This window comes from Opisthorchis viverrini (assembly GCF_000715545.1).
Source record: "Opisthorchis viverrini unplaced genomic scaffold opera_v5_1, whole genome shotgun sequence".
NCBI lineage: Eukaryota > Metazoa > Platyhelminthes > Trematoda > Opisthorchiida > Opisthorchiidae > Opisthorchis > Opisthorchis viverrini.
In genome coordinates this window covers 5,356,895-5,372,964 of record NW_008751657.1, presented here as the reverse complement: position 1 = coordinate 5,372,964, position 16,070 = coordinate 5,356,895, and the positions used below count along the sequence as shown (strand labels likewise).

General features: G+C 42.8%; 1 protein-coding gene across 1 annotated transcript; it reads left to right on the top strand.

The window, feature by feature from the left end:
* Nucleotides 1–8,102: 8,102 nt before the first annotated feature.
* T265_12448 (hypothetical protein) lies at nucleotides 8,103–12,508 on the top strand (the record flags this gene model as incomplete). Its single annotated transcript, XM_009163864.1, has 2 exons — nucleotides 8,103–8,317; nucleotides 12,280–12,508. Coding segments are annotated over 2 exons (444 nt in total), but the record flags the coding sequence as incomplete, so codon positions are not given.
* Nucleotides 12,509–16,070: the final 3,562 nt, after the last annotated feature.

The following is a 16,070-nucleotide window of genomic DNA, read 5'->3' as shown; positions in this document are numbered from 1 at the left end:
CAGTGGAAGTAGATGCCCCTTGCTAAAGTTTTGTTTTGCAACTGAGTGACTAAATGCACAATCAAGTTTATTATTGTCAATGTGATTATAACTGGGATCGATAAATCTGGATAGACTGGTCACAGGAGAGTATGACACAAGAACCTGGCTAACGGATTTCTTAATGGACCTGAGACTTATTGGACAACAAATCAATAGACTTTAAAAAGGTATCTGTGAGGTCAAACTTCACAGTTGCGTGCTTATCTGAGTTTGTCGCTGGCGTGGCGTGAAAAGGTTAAGATGAAAACCTCATGAGTAGGTATATCTTTGTAATGTACTACTCATAAGGTTGCTGAAAATCCGTCGACATCAAACATCACAAACGAGAGATTCAGCTGGACTCCAGGTTAGTCTCTCGAAAAACCAAATTGGCTTGGAAATGAGTGTATATTCCCTTATGAATAGGTCCTCTTCAACCTTGCCTCGTGTCAAATAGTGGCTGTACTGAAATTCTTTCTCCAACTCTAACGTTTGATATCGGCTGTAAGTTTGACGACCACGACGACGCTGTACGGAGTTTGGACCTGCAAATCAAAATGAAGCAAGTATTTTAAAGCCATCAGGATGAGGCCTGGTAGGAAATTTAAAACTTTTGTGGAAGAAACGCAGTTATGAACAAGGTCTTTTGCGGAATTCTGTCTGAATAATTTAAAATTCAAGGCTATGGCAAACATTTAAAATACCCGAACTTCCAGCTCTTACCTAAAATGGTACTCCAAGATATTTCCTTTGATAGGATACTGCTGATAGGTTTGGTGAGAACTAGTGACGTAAGTAGCGTCGATTTCTAAGATACTGCTTCAAATGGGACATAAAGAGGCCATTGTACAGCAAATTCAGTGGAAGTAGATGCCCCTTGCTAAAGTTTTGTTTTGCAACTGAGTGACTAAATGCACAATCAAGTTTATTATTGTCAATGTGATTATAACTGGGATCGATAAATCTGGATAGACTGGTCACAGGAGAGTATGACACAAGAACCTGGCTAACGGATTTCTTAATGGACCTGAGACTTATTGGACAACAAATCAATAGACTTTAAAAAGGTATCTGTGAGGTCAAACTTCACAGTTGTGTGCTTATCTGAGTTTGTCGCTGGCGTGGCGTGAAAAGGTTAAGATGAAAACCTCATGAGTAGGTATATCTTTGTAATGTACTACTCATAAGGTTGCTGAAAATCCGTCGACATCAAACATCACAAACGAGAGATTCAGCTGGACTCCAGGTTAGTCTCTCGAAAAACCAAATTGGCTTGGAAATGAGTGTATATTCCCTTATGAATAGGTCCTCTTCAACCTTGCCCTATCATCATCATCATCATCATTGTCAGCCGTAATAACCGCGTACTTGTCTTACAGTGGTTGTAGCTGCCACAGTTTCATTCACCGATGGTTCGGGGAGTTGGGGTAGGTAGCTGTGCATTGGAGGCGGAAGCTGATAAATTAGTGTGTAAGTACAGCACTGTAGGTGGACTGTAAAGTGGGGGGAATGAGAAGGGAGCTATACGATGATGTTACCTGGGAGTCTTCAAATGTTGGTGCATCACCACAAGAGGGCTTTTTACCAAGGACCGGGATTCTTCGCAGTTTGATAGGTATGTATTTCACGCCGAGCATCAGCTAACTCCTGCCCGTCAAATGAACCCCAACGAAGGATCCATTAATCTTGTTTCCTCGAAGCTAAGTTAGAATCAACGGCCTTTATGCCGGCTCTGAAAAACATCAGCTAAGGTAGACAAAAGCTGTGCATCCTATGTGTGGCCTTGAAGCCTAATATAAGTCCGCCCTGTAGGTCACTCAAAAAAGACACTGAGTTCGAACCAGCATGTTTTGGCCTTAATAGGGTTTCGTATACCCATAGCATGTTTCACGAGGTTTCTGTGGACCTGTCTACTTAATACTACTTAACAGTTCATATGTGCTCGTTAATCCTCTGGGCTTGTGTGAACTCATCCCATATTTGTGGATCTCAAGTATGAGAGCGGTAAGATGTCCAGAACTATCGAATAGCCGTAAAATGTTACATAAACTATTATTTTAATCAAGTGTGACGCAAGAAAGGTCTGTGCAGCTTCAGTAATCAAACCTACACGTTTAGCTCCTAGACGGAGAACCAGAATCCAACGAAACTTTGTGAAGTTTATAGATTTTGCCTGTCAGCTCACGCGCATCGTCCCACAATCTGCTAAGATCCCGTAAAAGCTAGCCAGAGTGACAGTGTACGGAAATAAAAAAATTTTGCAGTACATTGACGCCTTCAAAATGACCCGTGCTTTGTCTAGCGTTTAATCTCGCCACGTTTACATAAGGCTATAGTCTGAATCTTCACTCTGTTGCCTGCCCGCAGACTCCCATTGTGAACTAAGTTTACAAGAAACTTCATGCATTTTGGTGCAAACTCCTCTGAGTATCTGCAGCCAAATCCGGAAACCATAAGGTTTGCCTGATGCATATTGAAGATACAAACAATATATATTTGGGTCGGTCAGATGGAAATCTACCGGGATTACCTAAGAGACGCTTTTAGTGGTGTTCTACGATTCCTGTCTTCCCAGTGAAATGGAGGTCAACCTAACTGAAATCTTAGGGTGGGCAGAAAACCCGACATTTCCCCCACACGAATTTTCATAACAAGCAACAAAATGTCGCAAAACGCAAGCGTTGTCTAAGCGCCCATTTTCCAGGTAACGGCCTCAAACTTTGCAACGGTTTAAACTCACTGTATCATCTTTAGGGCGTTTGTACCACCACTTCGTGTCAATGGATCAGTAAATGTAAGAAGCAAGTGAAAAATTGAGCGATTGGGATGGTCTTATAGTCGTTGGCGCGGATGTGATAGTGAAACCTTTAAGTAAAAAGCTACCTTAAATAATTCGTAAGATCTCTTGGGTGACTACAAGCATCTTTTACAAACGATTTCTATCTGGTCGAATAAACATCATTGATGAGCAATCTACTACCACTATGAGTAGTAAACAATCAGTCAAAGGTTAAATCCTCAAGTGAGTAGTTGTGCTTAGTTAGTATGCCTTGAACAGAAACAGTGCATTTATATTTCATTCAGTTTAGACAAGTTAACTAGTCCTCCTGACACATCACTCATAAGGTTGCTCGAGACACTTCGACAGCCCACGACTGATTTCGTCCTTCTTGGGGGTAGTTCGGTAAACGCAGTCCCCGCGTTTCCGTCAACCTTATGCTTTACTTAGAGATACTCTGACAACTACTCTCATTTGCACACGAATTTGAGCTTGACGGTAAACTCAACTGCATCCAGGTGAATCTCTCGTTTATGATGTTCAATCGAGTGTGCTGCACCAGACCACCTTAAAGAGTATTCAGAAACCTTGTGAGTATTTTCACTCACTCTTATCAAATGAAGCATGAGACGGCCCGATGCAGCACATTCAGTTGAAGCGGGCCATCATAAATAAGAGATTCCTCTGGATTCTTTAGTACTTTTATGTTTTATGGAATGGGGTACGCGGTATTAATTGTATACCGCAAGTATTTTCGCCAAATTTAGTTAACACGCCTGATAGGAATTCGTTCATGCCCCATTTTATGCTATTGGCTCAGATAATGTCCATTGTAGACAACTTATTTCAGAAACCGGAAGACAGTAATCTCAATTAGGGAAGATACTCTTCGCGGGGGAGTTTTTCTTTCGTTCAGAGCGCTCTCAAGAAAAACTAACAAATGGAGAGTAGTATGAGCAATGTTGTGGAATTTAGGTAGCTCGGATGCGTCGCTTGGTTGTTGGTTTGTTCGCCACAATCCAACTGCCAAGCTCGGTGAACAGATCAACAGCTGAGAGTAGTATCAGCAAGCTTCACGGACCCATTCAGGTTGAAAAACTGTTGTCAGTTGACGTAAACATTCCTTCTCTCACCCTTTTAGTCTTACATGTATCAAACGATTTGTGGTCCCAGGGACGATAAGGTAAGTTAACCAACAACGACCAACTCAATATCCACTGGTGAATCCCGATAGTTTATAGCGGTAAACTGTGACCGCTACAATCTAGGGGAACCGTCTTTCGGAATCGGCTCCTTGTTAAGATAGCGTATTTCCTACAGGTCGATGAGCTGTCCAGAGGAAATACGAGCGCATTCAACCTCACGTGTTGTAACCATCTCGGAATGAAATCTTGACACACTGTTCCGTGCGTTCCAGAAGTTGGTGAATGTCGGGGTGTCGCTTAGTGGCAAATGTAAATGATCGGGTGAACTGAGACTTGGTTCATCGCACGATGTTTGTTGCTAGGTCAAATGAAGAAAAAATTGACTGGTTTTTGGACGGCATTCTTGTCGGATAAAACGGTAGAGTTGAGACGTCACCGTCTGACACACATGCAAAACAAACAAAAAGTTGCACATCTTTTCAGTGACGCGAGGACCCAGATGCAACATGAGACTGAGCTGCTTCTTTCAAGTGCACATCCCAGTGACCACGGTGACAGTCTTCTTGGGTGCTGATCATGGAAGGCAACAGAGAGGATATCTAGCCGTGTTGGGTGTAAGACTGCTAGCGAGAGGGGGGCGTTGGTGGCTTTCTCTCAAGTCGTACTGCAAATGAAGACTGAAAACGAAACAAAATCCCAAACGAAAGAACACTTTCCCTGCTGGATAAGAATCCCAGAAAATGCCTCGCATGCACGACTTCCACAGTGTAAGTGTTGTGAATCAGGTTGACGACAAATAAATCGATCAATGACTTCAAAGCAAAATTCAGGGAACGTAATTTATTTACCGCCATTTCATGAGACCAGCTGGACCTGGCATGGTCGAAATGTAGTTGCATTTTCACTGGACGTAATTTATTTACCGCCATTTCATGAGACTAGCTGGACCTGGCTTCACTTCCAGTGAAGCCAACTCCCCCTGAAAGGCCAGCTATGCAACGGTTTCGCTTAACTAATTTGATGATACAACGTGGCCATCCGTCTTTCACCCCTCAATCGTCTTTTGCCATGTTAATTTTACACTCATGTTCACTATATGCATTCTTCCGACCTCAGTTATTGACCGATTTTTTTAACTAAATGAAAAAATTGGTCCCTTGATTGTTCGATTGACATGAAATCTGGTTCTTTACATAAGTGGAGATATACACACATTAGTGAATCAACTTGGTCTTCGAGGGAAACTCAAATGTGAACCAGCTCTAGTTTTCAGCAACCTTGAAATAAGTGTGTTACACAACGGCCGTTTCGTTTTTTGGGTGTTCACTATGAGTGAACCGATTTCTTGAGTAGTTTGCGTCAACTCTTATTCGACAAACCACTGAAAACATCCCTAGCATACTGAACGGTCCGCTGAGCTTAGCTGAACAAATGTATTAGAAACAGTTCAATCGTGGAGTAGAACCACACCACAAACTCCAATGTCCCTCAGTAGGCGAAAAACAGTGCAAAAAACCTACCCACTACTGATGTCACTGCGTAAATGACAATCAGATCAAAAGACAGGCAAATAAACACTCCATAAATAAACCTCCAAATGAAACTCCAGTAATTGAGGTCCTCCGTGCCTTCTCCCTTTCACTGTCTGCTCTTAGCAACACATATCCTACATATACACCAAAAAGGGGTTATCTAGTATTTTGATTGAAAACTTGAAGCGATCGTCCCAAACTATTAGTACCGCGACCCAGATGTCTGTTGGACATTAATCTGGAATTTTAAGGCGAACGAAACTCATTTCAATCCATGGATAACAGCTTAACAAATAACTTTCCCGTACGCATACTTGGAACGGTATATTTATGAGAAACAGATGAACAAAAAGGGTGCACTTCATGTAAAGCACCAATCCGGACATACTATTGCTTATGTCACGAACAGATCTATTCTGTTTGCCTATTGTCCTCTACACAAAAGGCTTTAACACATGTGGCCACAGGTGAACATTTTGTCGCTTGAATAAAATCAGCGTCAAGAGATGGTGGCAACTAATGGATCTTCGGATCGACTACTAACGGACTCAACGAATTCCCTGAGGTCATACTACTTAAAAAGGAATGGTGCAAATCCTCTGTCTCTTGGGATATTTATACCTAAAAATAAGAATGTTTGAATATTTCAGAGTTTGTTCAATAATACCGAGGAATCCAATTCGAAACTTAATCTATTAACTAGCTACCTACACTCTGAAATATACTTGTGCAGAGTATGTCGGCTGTGCTTGAAATTGCCGCTGAAGACGCGAGACTGTTTGTTGGTTGTTTTCCGGTTATCCCAGAGCTTAAAAACCCTTGTTCAAAGGACTGCAGCCCCTGAACAACGCCATTTTCATCAGATGCTTGGCAGTTGGTAGAAGTTCTCGCCCAAGAGTTCTGAGGCACAATAGATCTTCTGTGTGACAAATACCACTTGCATACGGTAGCTAACAAACGATATCTCCCTACCTATACAAAATGAAACCGCAATTTCGACGGTGAAGAATTATATAATATAAACCTTGTAAGGAACTTTGTACAAAATTAAGAAGCGACCTAGTGTCATTTCCCTCAAACATGGCCTGTTGCAGGCTACGGTGCTCAAGGCTGACTGACCTACGAATGGTTTCTCCGAGAGAGGCGTGACAATTTGGTGTAAGTTGGTGTGGTGAAGTAGCGATTAGCTGTGTTCGTGTCACCATTGCAAGTATAGACACCGTTTCGGTTGCTTTTGGACTTATAGAGTTCAGTTTTCACACCATAGTAAAGAATATTTTGTTATGCAGTGAAATAGACTCAAATGTTTCCTTGTCACCGAGGTAAGGTTGATGAACCAGTCACGCGAGTCAAAGTGGAGGTGAGCTGGACCACAAACGTCGTCTGTAGGTATAATAAACAACCAGCCTCGAGTAAACTGAGTCAAGGAAATCATCAAGCCTGTCATGGATACAATTCCTTTGAAAATAGCCCGTCAGCATCTGATCCGAAGAAATACTGCGTCGGACAGCGCTGTTACAAAGGATTCGTGAATAATGTGTATTGAGCAACTAGGCTGCATAAAACTATTTTCAGTGAGTGACATCATTAGACTGCCGATCCCATTGTTGCATTAGTCTACAGAAGTCTGGTCTGTATTCTTTTTTTGTTGAACCAACCTCGGGACAGATGGCAGTTACGGTACGAATTCTTTTCAGGATATCAGTGTTTCAGCAACTGTGAAAACGCCTCGAAGATTTTCGTGTTCACGAAGCCATCCATCGACAGCAGCGAAAGTCGAAAAATGTTCGTGTCCCCTAAAATATCTGCCGCACAAAAAGACCACTTAGTTTCCTGAGATTAACTTATGCATACTTGTTTCAGTCAATCTTCACCGATAAACCAGAGGTCATTGCTTGATTTTTTTAGATGTCCGCCCAGATTAGGGAGCAAATAGTAAATAATCTTGTGCTTGGTCAGACAATCGTTAGTCCTTATCTTCCGCTTTGGAACTATGCTTTATGCCCTAACCTATTCCCATCCAACAACTTACTGACCCTGTTCACGCAGTGACAGCGAAACTGTTCTGTGGTGGACGGATGTGCAAAATCGTACATGCCGTTCATAGGGCAGATCCAATTACATGGAGCACAAAACAAACACAACAGGATCTAAATTGTCTTGATAACCGATCTGCGGGAACCCGCACGCGGTTGAAGAGACTAATTTACGAGTGGATTTTTTTAGATGTCCGCCCAGATTAGGGAGCAAATAGTAAATAATCTTGTGCTTGGTCAGACAATCGTTAGTCCTTATCTTCCGCTTTGGAACTATGCTTTATGCCCTAACCTATTCCCATCCAACAACTTACTGACCCTGTTCACGCAGTGACAGCGAAAACTGTTCTGTGGACGGATGTGCAAAATCGTACATGCCGTTCATAGGGCAGATCCAATTACATGGAGCACAAAACAAACACAACAGGATCTAAATTGTCTTGATAACCGATCTGCGGGAACCCGCACGCGGTTGAAGAGACTAATTTACGAGTGGACAACGGCGGTTTTTCGCCAGAAGTCTTTTCTCGCACGCCTCCCACCCAAATTTACACACGCCACCATACCTCGCCTTACTGACTAACGCAGGTCGTCCGGCAACTTCAGCTTTGATTGGGGTATTTGGCCTAGTCAGGCCGCCGAACTAGCGCGACACATTTCTCGGTCTTTCGTCCGTTTTAAAACTGCGGGTGATCACGGAAACAATATAGCAGAACACAACGGCGTCCAGTGTGACCACCGATCAGCCTATCAGGCTACGAATGATGTGATTTATACGATAACCTTAGTGGAGGTCTCAGAATTGTTGGTCAGACTGGGTCGTAAATTTCGCCTCTTATTGTCTCGCCCGTGAGAGCTTGGGCGGACGTGCGTGCAGACTTCTATTCAAATGTGGCCAAATAGAACCAAATGTTTCTCTTCTTCACTAACTTTCCCATACTTCGGCTGAGATGTCCTACTGACGTCTGTAGGCCTACGATATCAAATCTTGGCCACATCTCTTCGGAATCATAATTTCTAGTAGCATAAATAACGGTTATTCTTATATGATTTGCGATAAACGCAGTTGAGGCCCATTTTATGCCGATCCGTTTTGATCAGGACTGAGAAGTGTAAAAAGATTTTGCAGACTAGAAACTATTTCAAGTCACTGAGCTTGGGTATAGATGTGACCGGATTGCGAAAAGCCAAAAGACAGAAGCACTTTCAGTTCGTTAGACACTCATAAAGTGATTTCGGAAAGGTAGCCCTCTGGTCAAGAGTTCCAGGCTCGGACCAGGCGTCCATCTATCAGTTCGCGCAGCTGGTGAATCTAAATTAGGTGCAAAATTGTTTTTGAACCAGCTGTTGACTAAGTTGGGCCATCATCCGACAACTGGTGGACAGTCGGAATATTTTATCCGAATAGCTATTGATCTACCGGAAGGACTCGTAAAGTATTGAGCTACGGACCCCGATTAGGCAGGGTGTTTTAAAAGTGAGCTGAGAAGAACTGGTCACTACTAGATCAAGGAATATGATCTTTTGGACCGAAATACGAGGTGAACAGCGATCTGTTTAAATGCACTTTAACCGTGCCACGGATCAGCCACTCGAATTTGGGTAGCCGGACTGTCCTGATCTCAAGGAATTGGGGACTTGTTGAGGAATTGTGTCTCCTACCCTTTCTGCAAAGAATGGTTCTGTTCAGCTAGCGTTAAATTCCCTTACGTCCGCACTATCCCTAACATTTTATTATCAGTTTTGTTTCATTTTATGACAGCTAAGCTGTGTCTGGTTCATTTTGCAAACTCTACCATTTGATTACCTGTGGGCTAGCAGTCATACTGTGGCATCCCAAAGTGTTGCTTTCCAGGAGCGGAGGTTCTAGAAGAGAACACTATAGAAAATTGACCGCAATGGCTGGATCTCAATTGGTTCCATTGTGAAACATTGCAAAACTTTCGACACCAGTGCTTTTGAGGGGCGGACATGAAGGTAACGCAAAGCTTGACTAAATTCTCGTAGCTTAACCAGCTACCAGGAAACACTGTGATGGTCGAGCAGCATTGGAAATAAGTACTTGACAAGAAAGTGTTTTGGAAGCAGTGGACATTCGCCGTAGCATAGATTTTATATGATGACCAACTGATAGGCTCTGTGAAAAGTTCATATTACCAGGAACAAATGCGTACACGCCATCCTCGGAAAAAATCCACCCAAAATGCCGGCGCGCTGGGCAGGGAGTCTCCTCTGTTGTTAAAGTACTGTATCTTAGAAATATCCGTTTCAAATTACCAGTTGTTCAGTTATGTCCTCTGGGAATCCTTTATTGCCGACGTATAGAGAATCGCGGGACTAAATCCAGCACCCAAAGCCCATCAACCGTTAATTCATCGAAAAATTCCGTCCAATTTCAGCTTTTGCTGAAAGCTTTAAAACGATAGCTGCTCGCATTTGTTAAGAGAGCCTCCAGTAATGTACGTCTAGTCTGCAACGAATGGAACAACATGACTCCCAGGTTGCTACATGGACATTAGCAATACCTTCGACTCAACTGGTCGAAAACTCTTGGTGCGTAAACTACGGGACAGACGTTGTACGACGCAATGTACTCCTTTTACGGAACCATTTCACCAGTTGAGGGCCGGAGATAATCAACCACTTGCCCGAGCAAATTTGGTCTACCCCAAGGGGTCGCTTTGTCACCATTTTGACTCGTTATACACGAATGTGTGTACAAATCATCATAAGAAACTTGTGAAGGGATTTCTCACCTGTCACATCCAGATACCTCCCGAAATATCCGTTTCGCAGCACTGAGTGTATCTATGCTCAACAGCTGCAAATAAAAACTGAGTTCTCATCCGACCCACCTAAATACCTCGGGCTCATCCTCTAGAACTGAGCGTTAAGAATCAATACTTCCCAAAATTGTTTTCTACCTTAAACTGTTTTCGTCCCACAAAGTCGCTTTCGTTTCTTTTATTTTTTTCCCGTTTTTGCGCGCACACACACACACACATTGTCTATGTACCGTAGGTAGAACAGTAAAAACAAAGAATAAAGAACCCTCCTTTTGTTGACTTCTCTGCTCTTGTATGTTGTCTATGGCTCCAGCGAAACCCTGAGGTGCAACCGTTGACTTTGGATTGCTTCTCTTACAGCTGTAAGCAGCGCATTGAAATCTCGGAGAAATCGCGCGAGAAATCGCCCAGTTGCTGGGATGAATAACGTGGCATGTGAGGAAAGTGAGAGACTGAACTTATCCAAAGAGGAACGCTTTGGAGAAGCGAATGAGTTTGTGCTTTCCGAAACGTGTTTTTGGACGGGCATATTAGGGTCTGGTGACCCTTATACAACCCTCATACTTTTCTGTGTTTTTGCTACACTTCTGCTTGCGTTACAGCCACAAAAGTTATAAGATACGAACAGCAACATGAATCAAACATTTTTAGTCAACTGGATGGTGAGAAGTGCTGTTAAGTAAATTAGACGATTGGCCAGCAGATTGTTATCGTTCACGCCGTCTAGTTGTTGCGGCAAGCCTTTCTGGCAAAATACTTAGTATATACGATGTCCACAATGAATCACGAGCTAAAATGACTTGTCGGCAATGTCATAAACATGTATGAACTCCTGCGTCTATGCGTCTTTTTTCAAAATTATTCATGTAGGGTAACTCTCCCTGTGCGTCATTTGCTCAGAGATAATTTTGGCCTTCCCAAAGAGACCTGCTCAACAGATATTATTGACCGCGTGTAATCTAAGTTCAAACATGTTCTTGCTATGTGGTACCCAGCTGCAGTTATTTTTCCTCCATTTTGATATACTAATGTGGATGAAGATTTACGCTTGTAAAAACTGCAGTGTTTCAGTTTGTGAGAAAACAAAAATGTTGCATATATGCCAGTCGAAAAGGTCAGCCTGGAGTCCCTTTAGGAGCGAAGTGCAACAAAAGTTGTGCTTTTAGAATTCATGTGGATCCACACACATCTAAGAGGACTGTTGACGAAAATTCAACTAGTACATCTACCTGATGAACCCCAAGGTGGATGGTACCAACCATGAGCTATCGAAAAGCGTCTTTGTGACTAGCGTGTTCCAACGACATAGGATGAAGTTCGTTCCAAATCCTTTTGGGCTGGTTTATGGTGCAGAGGAGACAAAGCGTCTTGCCCATGTGTACGTTATTAGAGCAGCATAACTTATCACTAAACGGACTACAAGTTTCTTTATTCTGCCGGAGCCGCACTTTGGTGAGAGATAGCCGCATAAGGAATGTGTCTTCAAGTATTTCAACGAAATGAACTGACTCGTTGAAGAATTGCTTACTTCGAAGCGCTTGTACGTTGCCTTGTTCCATTTGCGGCCTCGATAATTGTAGTCCGCAGTGCATAGTCGTTTCTGTTCCAAATTGATACCCGGGTTGATCTCCAGTCAACCCTAATTAAGTTGTTTCCATGAGAGTCTACTTTCATCTTAAGGCATTCCAAAAGCACTACAGGAATGTGGCTTGCTACAGCTCGATAGCCGGTTTTCTGCACAAAGGTTAGATACATACAGCATACTCATTGTTACCACCGTGTCACTTCCCGTCCCAAGGCTTGCTACAGCTCGATAGCCGGTTTTCTACACAAACGTTAGATACATACAGCATACTCATTATTACCACCATGTCACTTCCTTCTGTAAAGTTTCCCGTCCCAGATAATAAAATTGCAACCGATTATCTTGTGGCTGGTGAACGATGTCTTTTCAGATCACTGAGTTACATGAAAAATTAGGATTCTTTTACTACCACGGCATTCGGGTGTCGACCAACAGTGGCTGTTTTTTAGATTAGTTCTAAATCTTATATATGGACCCAAATACACCACACCAAGGGAAAAAGAGGAGTCCAACCCGCGACCACTTGCTAACGGGATGAGTGGCCTGCCAAATGAACTATCGCAAGCGCAGTCTTACGTCAAACTTGTGCCCTTCAGTTACGCAATCAATCGACATACTTCAACCTAATAAATCAATAGTTAATACCTGCAGTGCTATTAGTTAGCCCTTCGTAGGACATCCACAATGGGTCGGATGTTGACATCGCCTAGATACTCAGAGGCGATTGGTCCATTAGAGGGCGGTATGGTGACTAACTCTTGAACTCAAGTTCCTGCATGTAACGTGGGACACAGCTTAGTTGGCAGCGCAATTTTTCAGGTAAGCTAAATGTCGCGAGTCCGGGTCCCGTTCAAGAACTACGTCTTTCCGTCTGCATTATGCGTACCCGAATACACATTCGGGGTTTCCAATATCCCCCGTCTCCCCTCGACCAGTATTTTGAAATTACTCGGTTAGGAACAGAATTCGAGTGTCAGACACTTCGGTCAACCCAGGGAAATTTGGTCAGAAGCGAAATTGTGGGCATTACTCCCCGGTCACCCGTCTACCGTAGGTCACAGTACCACAACTCAAATGGTTCTTTGGGGACCGACCAAATTAAATTAGATATTTTGACATTACCCATGTTATACAGATTAGAACTCTCCATCCCAGACCACCCACCCAACTCCCTTGCTTTTGGAAAAAATGCGCTTCCTTGTATCGCTGAGCTAAAATGCGGGAGCTGAACAAGTATGCATGTTCGGCTGTACATCTCTCTCCCTTGGTGGTAGTATTGGGTGGGAATAAACAGTGTAACATATATCAAAAGTCATTCTTTAATGACCTCTTTCACGTCCAATGTTGACAGAATGCAGGCTGTGATTATAAACGTCCGACTCCGAGAGTTCATCTACACTCGATGCACTGCCTGTAGAGGAAAGCCATATGAGGCTCGCGCGAAATAACATTTATCACGAGACGCAAGATGCGTGATTAATGTCGGGTTCACTTCCATCCCTATCTCAAAATAGTAACTAGAATCAGGCGCTCCCTACCAACCAGAGTCCGTTTGTGAAAAACGTTCATTCCACTCTATGCATGACGCTACTGATCTTTCGTGAGCAGGAAAACCCAACCAATTGGTAACACTTCTAATACTGTTTAAAGATTTCTTGTCAACTAAGCTGTAAGATCATCCCTAAGCCTGTTGTTGCCTGTTCTGTATGCGAGTGCATTCAGTGACGGGATTAAACAGTGTGAGAACTTTGAGGTAGAAACACAAAAAACGCTGTTTAATATGACTGAAAATAAACCATGTCGTAGTCACTGCTTGGGCATTTTGTTTGGCCCACGCCAGTTTCAGTGACGTTTTACTCAGTGACTACTCAGGACCGTAAATAGTAAAGGTGTTTCGCAGCAGAGGGGGTCAACATTTAGAAGGGCAAGCGCGTGTGTACTAAAGTTGATACTGCAAACAACGGAAACGTAGGCTTTGACACCATCAACTGGAATATTATTCTAACTGTTCCTCTTAATAGTCCGGGTGATCCTTATCGTCCTTGCGGTCCTTGTAAGAACCGCCGACAGGTTTCACTGCGGACAGCGCGTTACAGTCAATTCTTCTCTTTGAAGCAAAGATATACCGTAATGGACTTCAGCTTCCCTCCACCGACTGGGTGGACACCATTTCGCTCTAGTTATTGGGATCTGCAGAACAGGAACTCATTCTTTAGGTGGCGCAGCAGGCACAGAGTAACAACTACCACCATCGTTCACTGTAGAGCGCTGGTCACTGTAAATGAACAGTGTTGCCTGAGTTAGTTATTCAACGTGATTTGGTGGTCAGAAGAAGAATAAGAATGTTGAACGATGAAAACAGCTGCTGTAACGCGTTTCGTAGCGATTCCACTGCTTTCACATATGTACACTGAGCAATCATAATTCCACTTTCTAGTGGTACGGTTTGTTTTCCTATATGATAATATACGTTTGTTCATATAGGTTATGGTGGCATATCGACTTCATGTTTTGGTTCTACAGCTTCTTATTTCTGGATACATTGCCGAAATGGCCAAAATTTTTAGCTATTCTTCTCTACTACAAAGCAGCTATCAGAAAGACGTACAAACTCACAGGCAGCATCTGATCACAGGACGAGGCGTTTTTTTGTATCGCCTCTCCAAACTTCTCACTGACCATTCGTGTTTGTCTCATGAGCCAGCGTCACTTCGTACCACACACATACTTGCCCACAAGTTCAGTGTAATGACCCACAGACAATTCTCGAAGAAACGCTACTTATAAGATTCCTAAAAACTTTTCAACAGCGCGCAACTGCTTTCGCCATTATTCGGGTTCATCAGGCAGGCATAACCCCGAGTTTCTGCCAACCGTAGGCTCTTCTTAAACCCGGATTGTGTGAAATCCGTTGACTACACTCCCGTGCGCAATTATTCGGGTTCATCAGGCAGGCATAACCTCGAGTTTCCGCTAACCGTATGTTCTACTTAAACCCGGACTGTGTAAAATTTGTTGACTACACTCCCGGGCAATTTGGTTTTTACAAGAGATTCAGCTGAAATTCAGCTCTCTTTAAAACCAAGTTGGTATGCAAGTGAGTGTATTTCAGCAGCTTTTCAGGCTAGTTGAACACTTTTATTCAGATTAGGGGAGATATTAATCAAGCTAATGCGCCAGTCATTTTCAGCTGCACAGAATAAATTTCTCGTCCTTCGTTTTTTGTTGTAATACTGTGTATAGTTTCAAAGCTCCTCACCTTTTTCGGAAACAACCTACTCGGTTTTCTAATTTTACGCCCAAGTGAAGAAAAGTTTTTCCCATCATTCTATAGGTTTTGGTTAGAAGTGAGTCAGAAAATCACATTAATTGGAAATTGTCTGCCGGAAAGTGAGGAGGAAAAAAACGATTTGACGTGCATCACTGGTAACCCAGAAGCAACTCAAGTGAGAGTAACAACTGGCTGTTAAAATTCATCATAAGTTCTTATATAAAGGAACGCTTCATAGTCAGCTACGCTACAATTTTAAGTAATTTTGCTCGTTCGTGAAACAATGGCTAAAAAGCTGATGTAAAGATCGAAAACCCAATAACTGTTAAATTTTCCCATGTATTGGGGGTACTTTCACCAGGTAGATCAATCAGGTGACTGAAGAGTGCTATAATCTTCTCACAAAGCCTGATTCAGGAAGTTTTTTAGCTCTGGCTTGCCCACAAATAGCACTTCAAAGTTTTGCTAGTGTTAGATGGCAAAGTCCCATTATCCTGACTGCCGGACTTTAGTATCCAGAATACCGTTACTGAATATTGGTATGCCTTGACTTACCACGCTCATCTACAAATAGCTGTGGTTGTGACGAGTAACTCAAATAAATTTATGATCTATAGCATCCTGTAATTTGCAACGTCAACTACGTACGACTTAATTCTCAATACCAACTCGGGGACCGTATCAATCTGATGGGTCCACGGAATGTCAAAGCCTATGGTAAGCTATCATAGAGTTCACAACTACTCCAAAGGTACTAATGCATCCTACTTTTAGGTTTTTCTTACTTAGTTTCTGGGGCGAGATACTGTAGCCATCCAAGGTATATACTAGTGGTGCACAAATTTGCCCCCGCTGTTACCAAATCTATGGGAACCTGGGTTTTTCAACCACAAGGTTTCGTTTTACAGGGCCCAC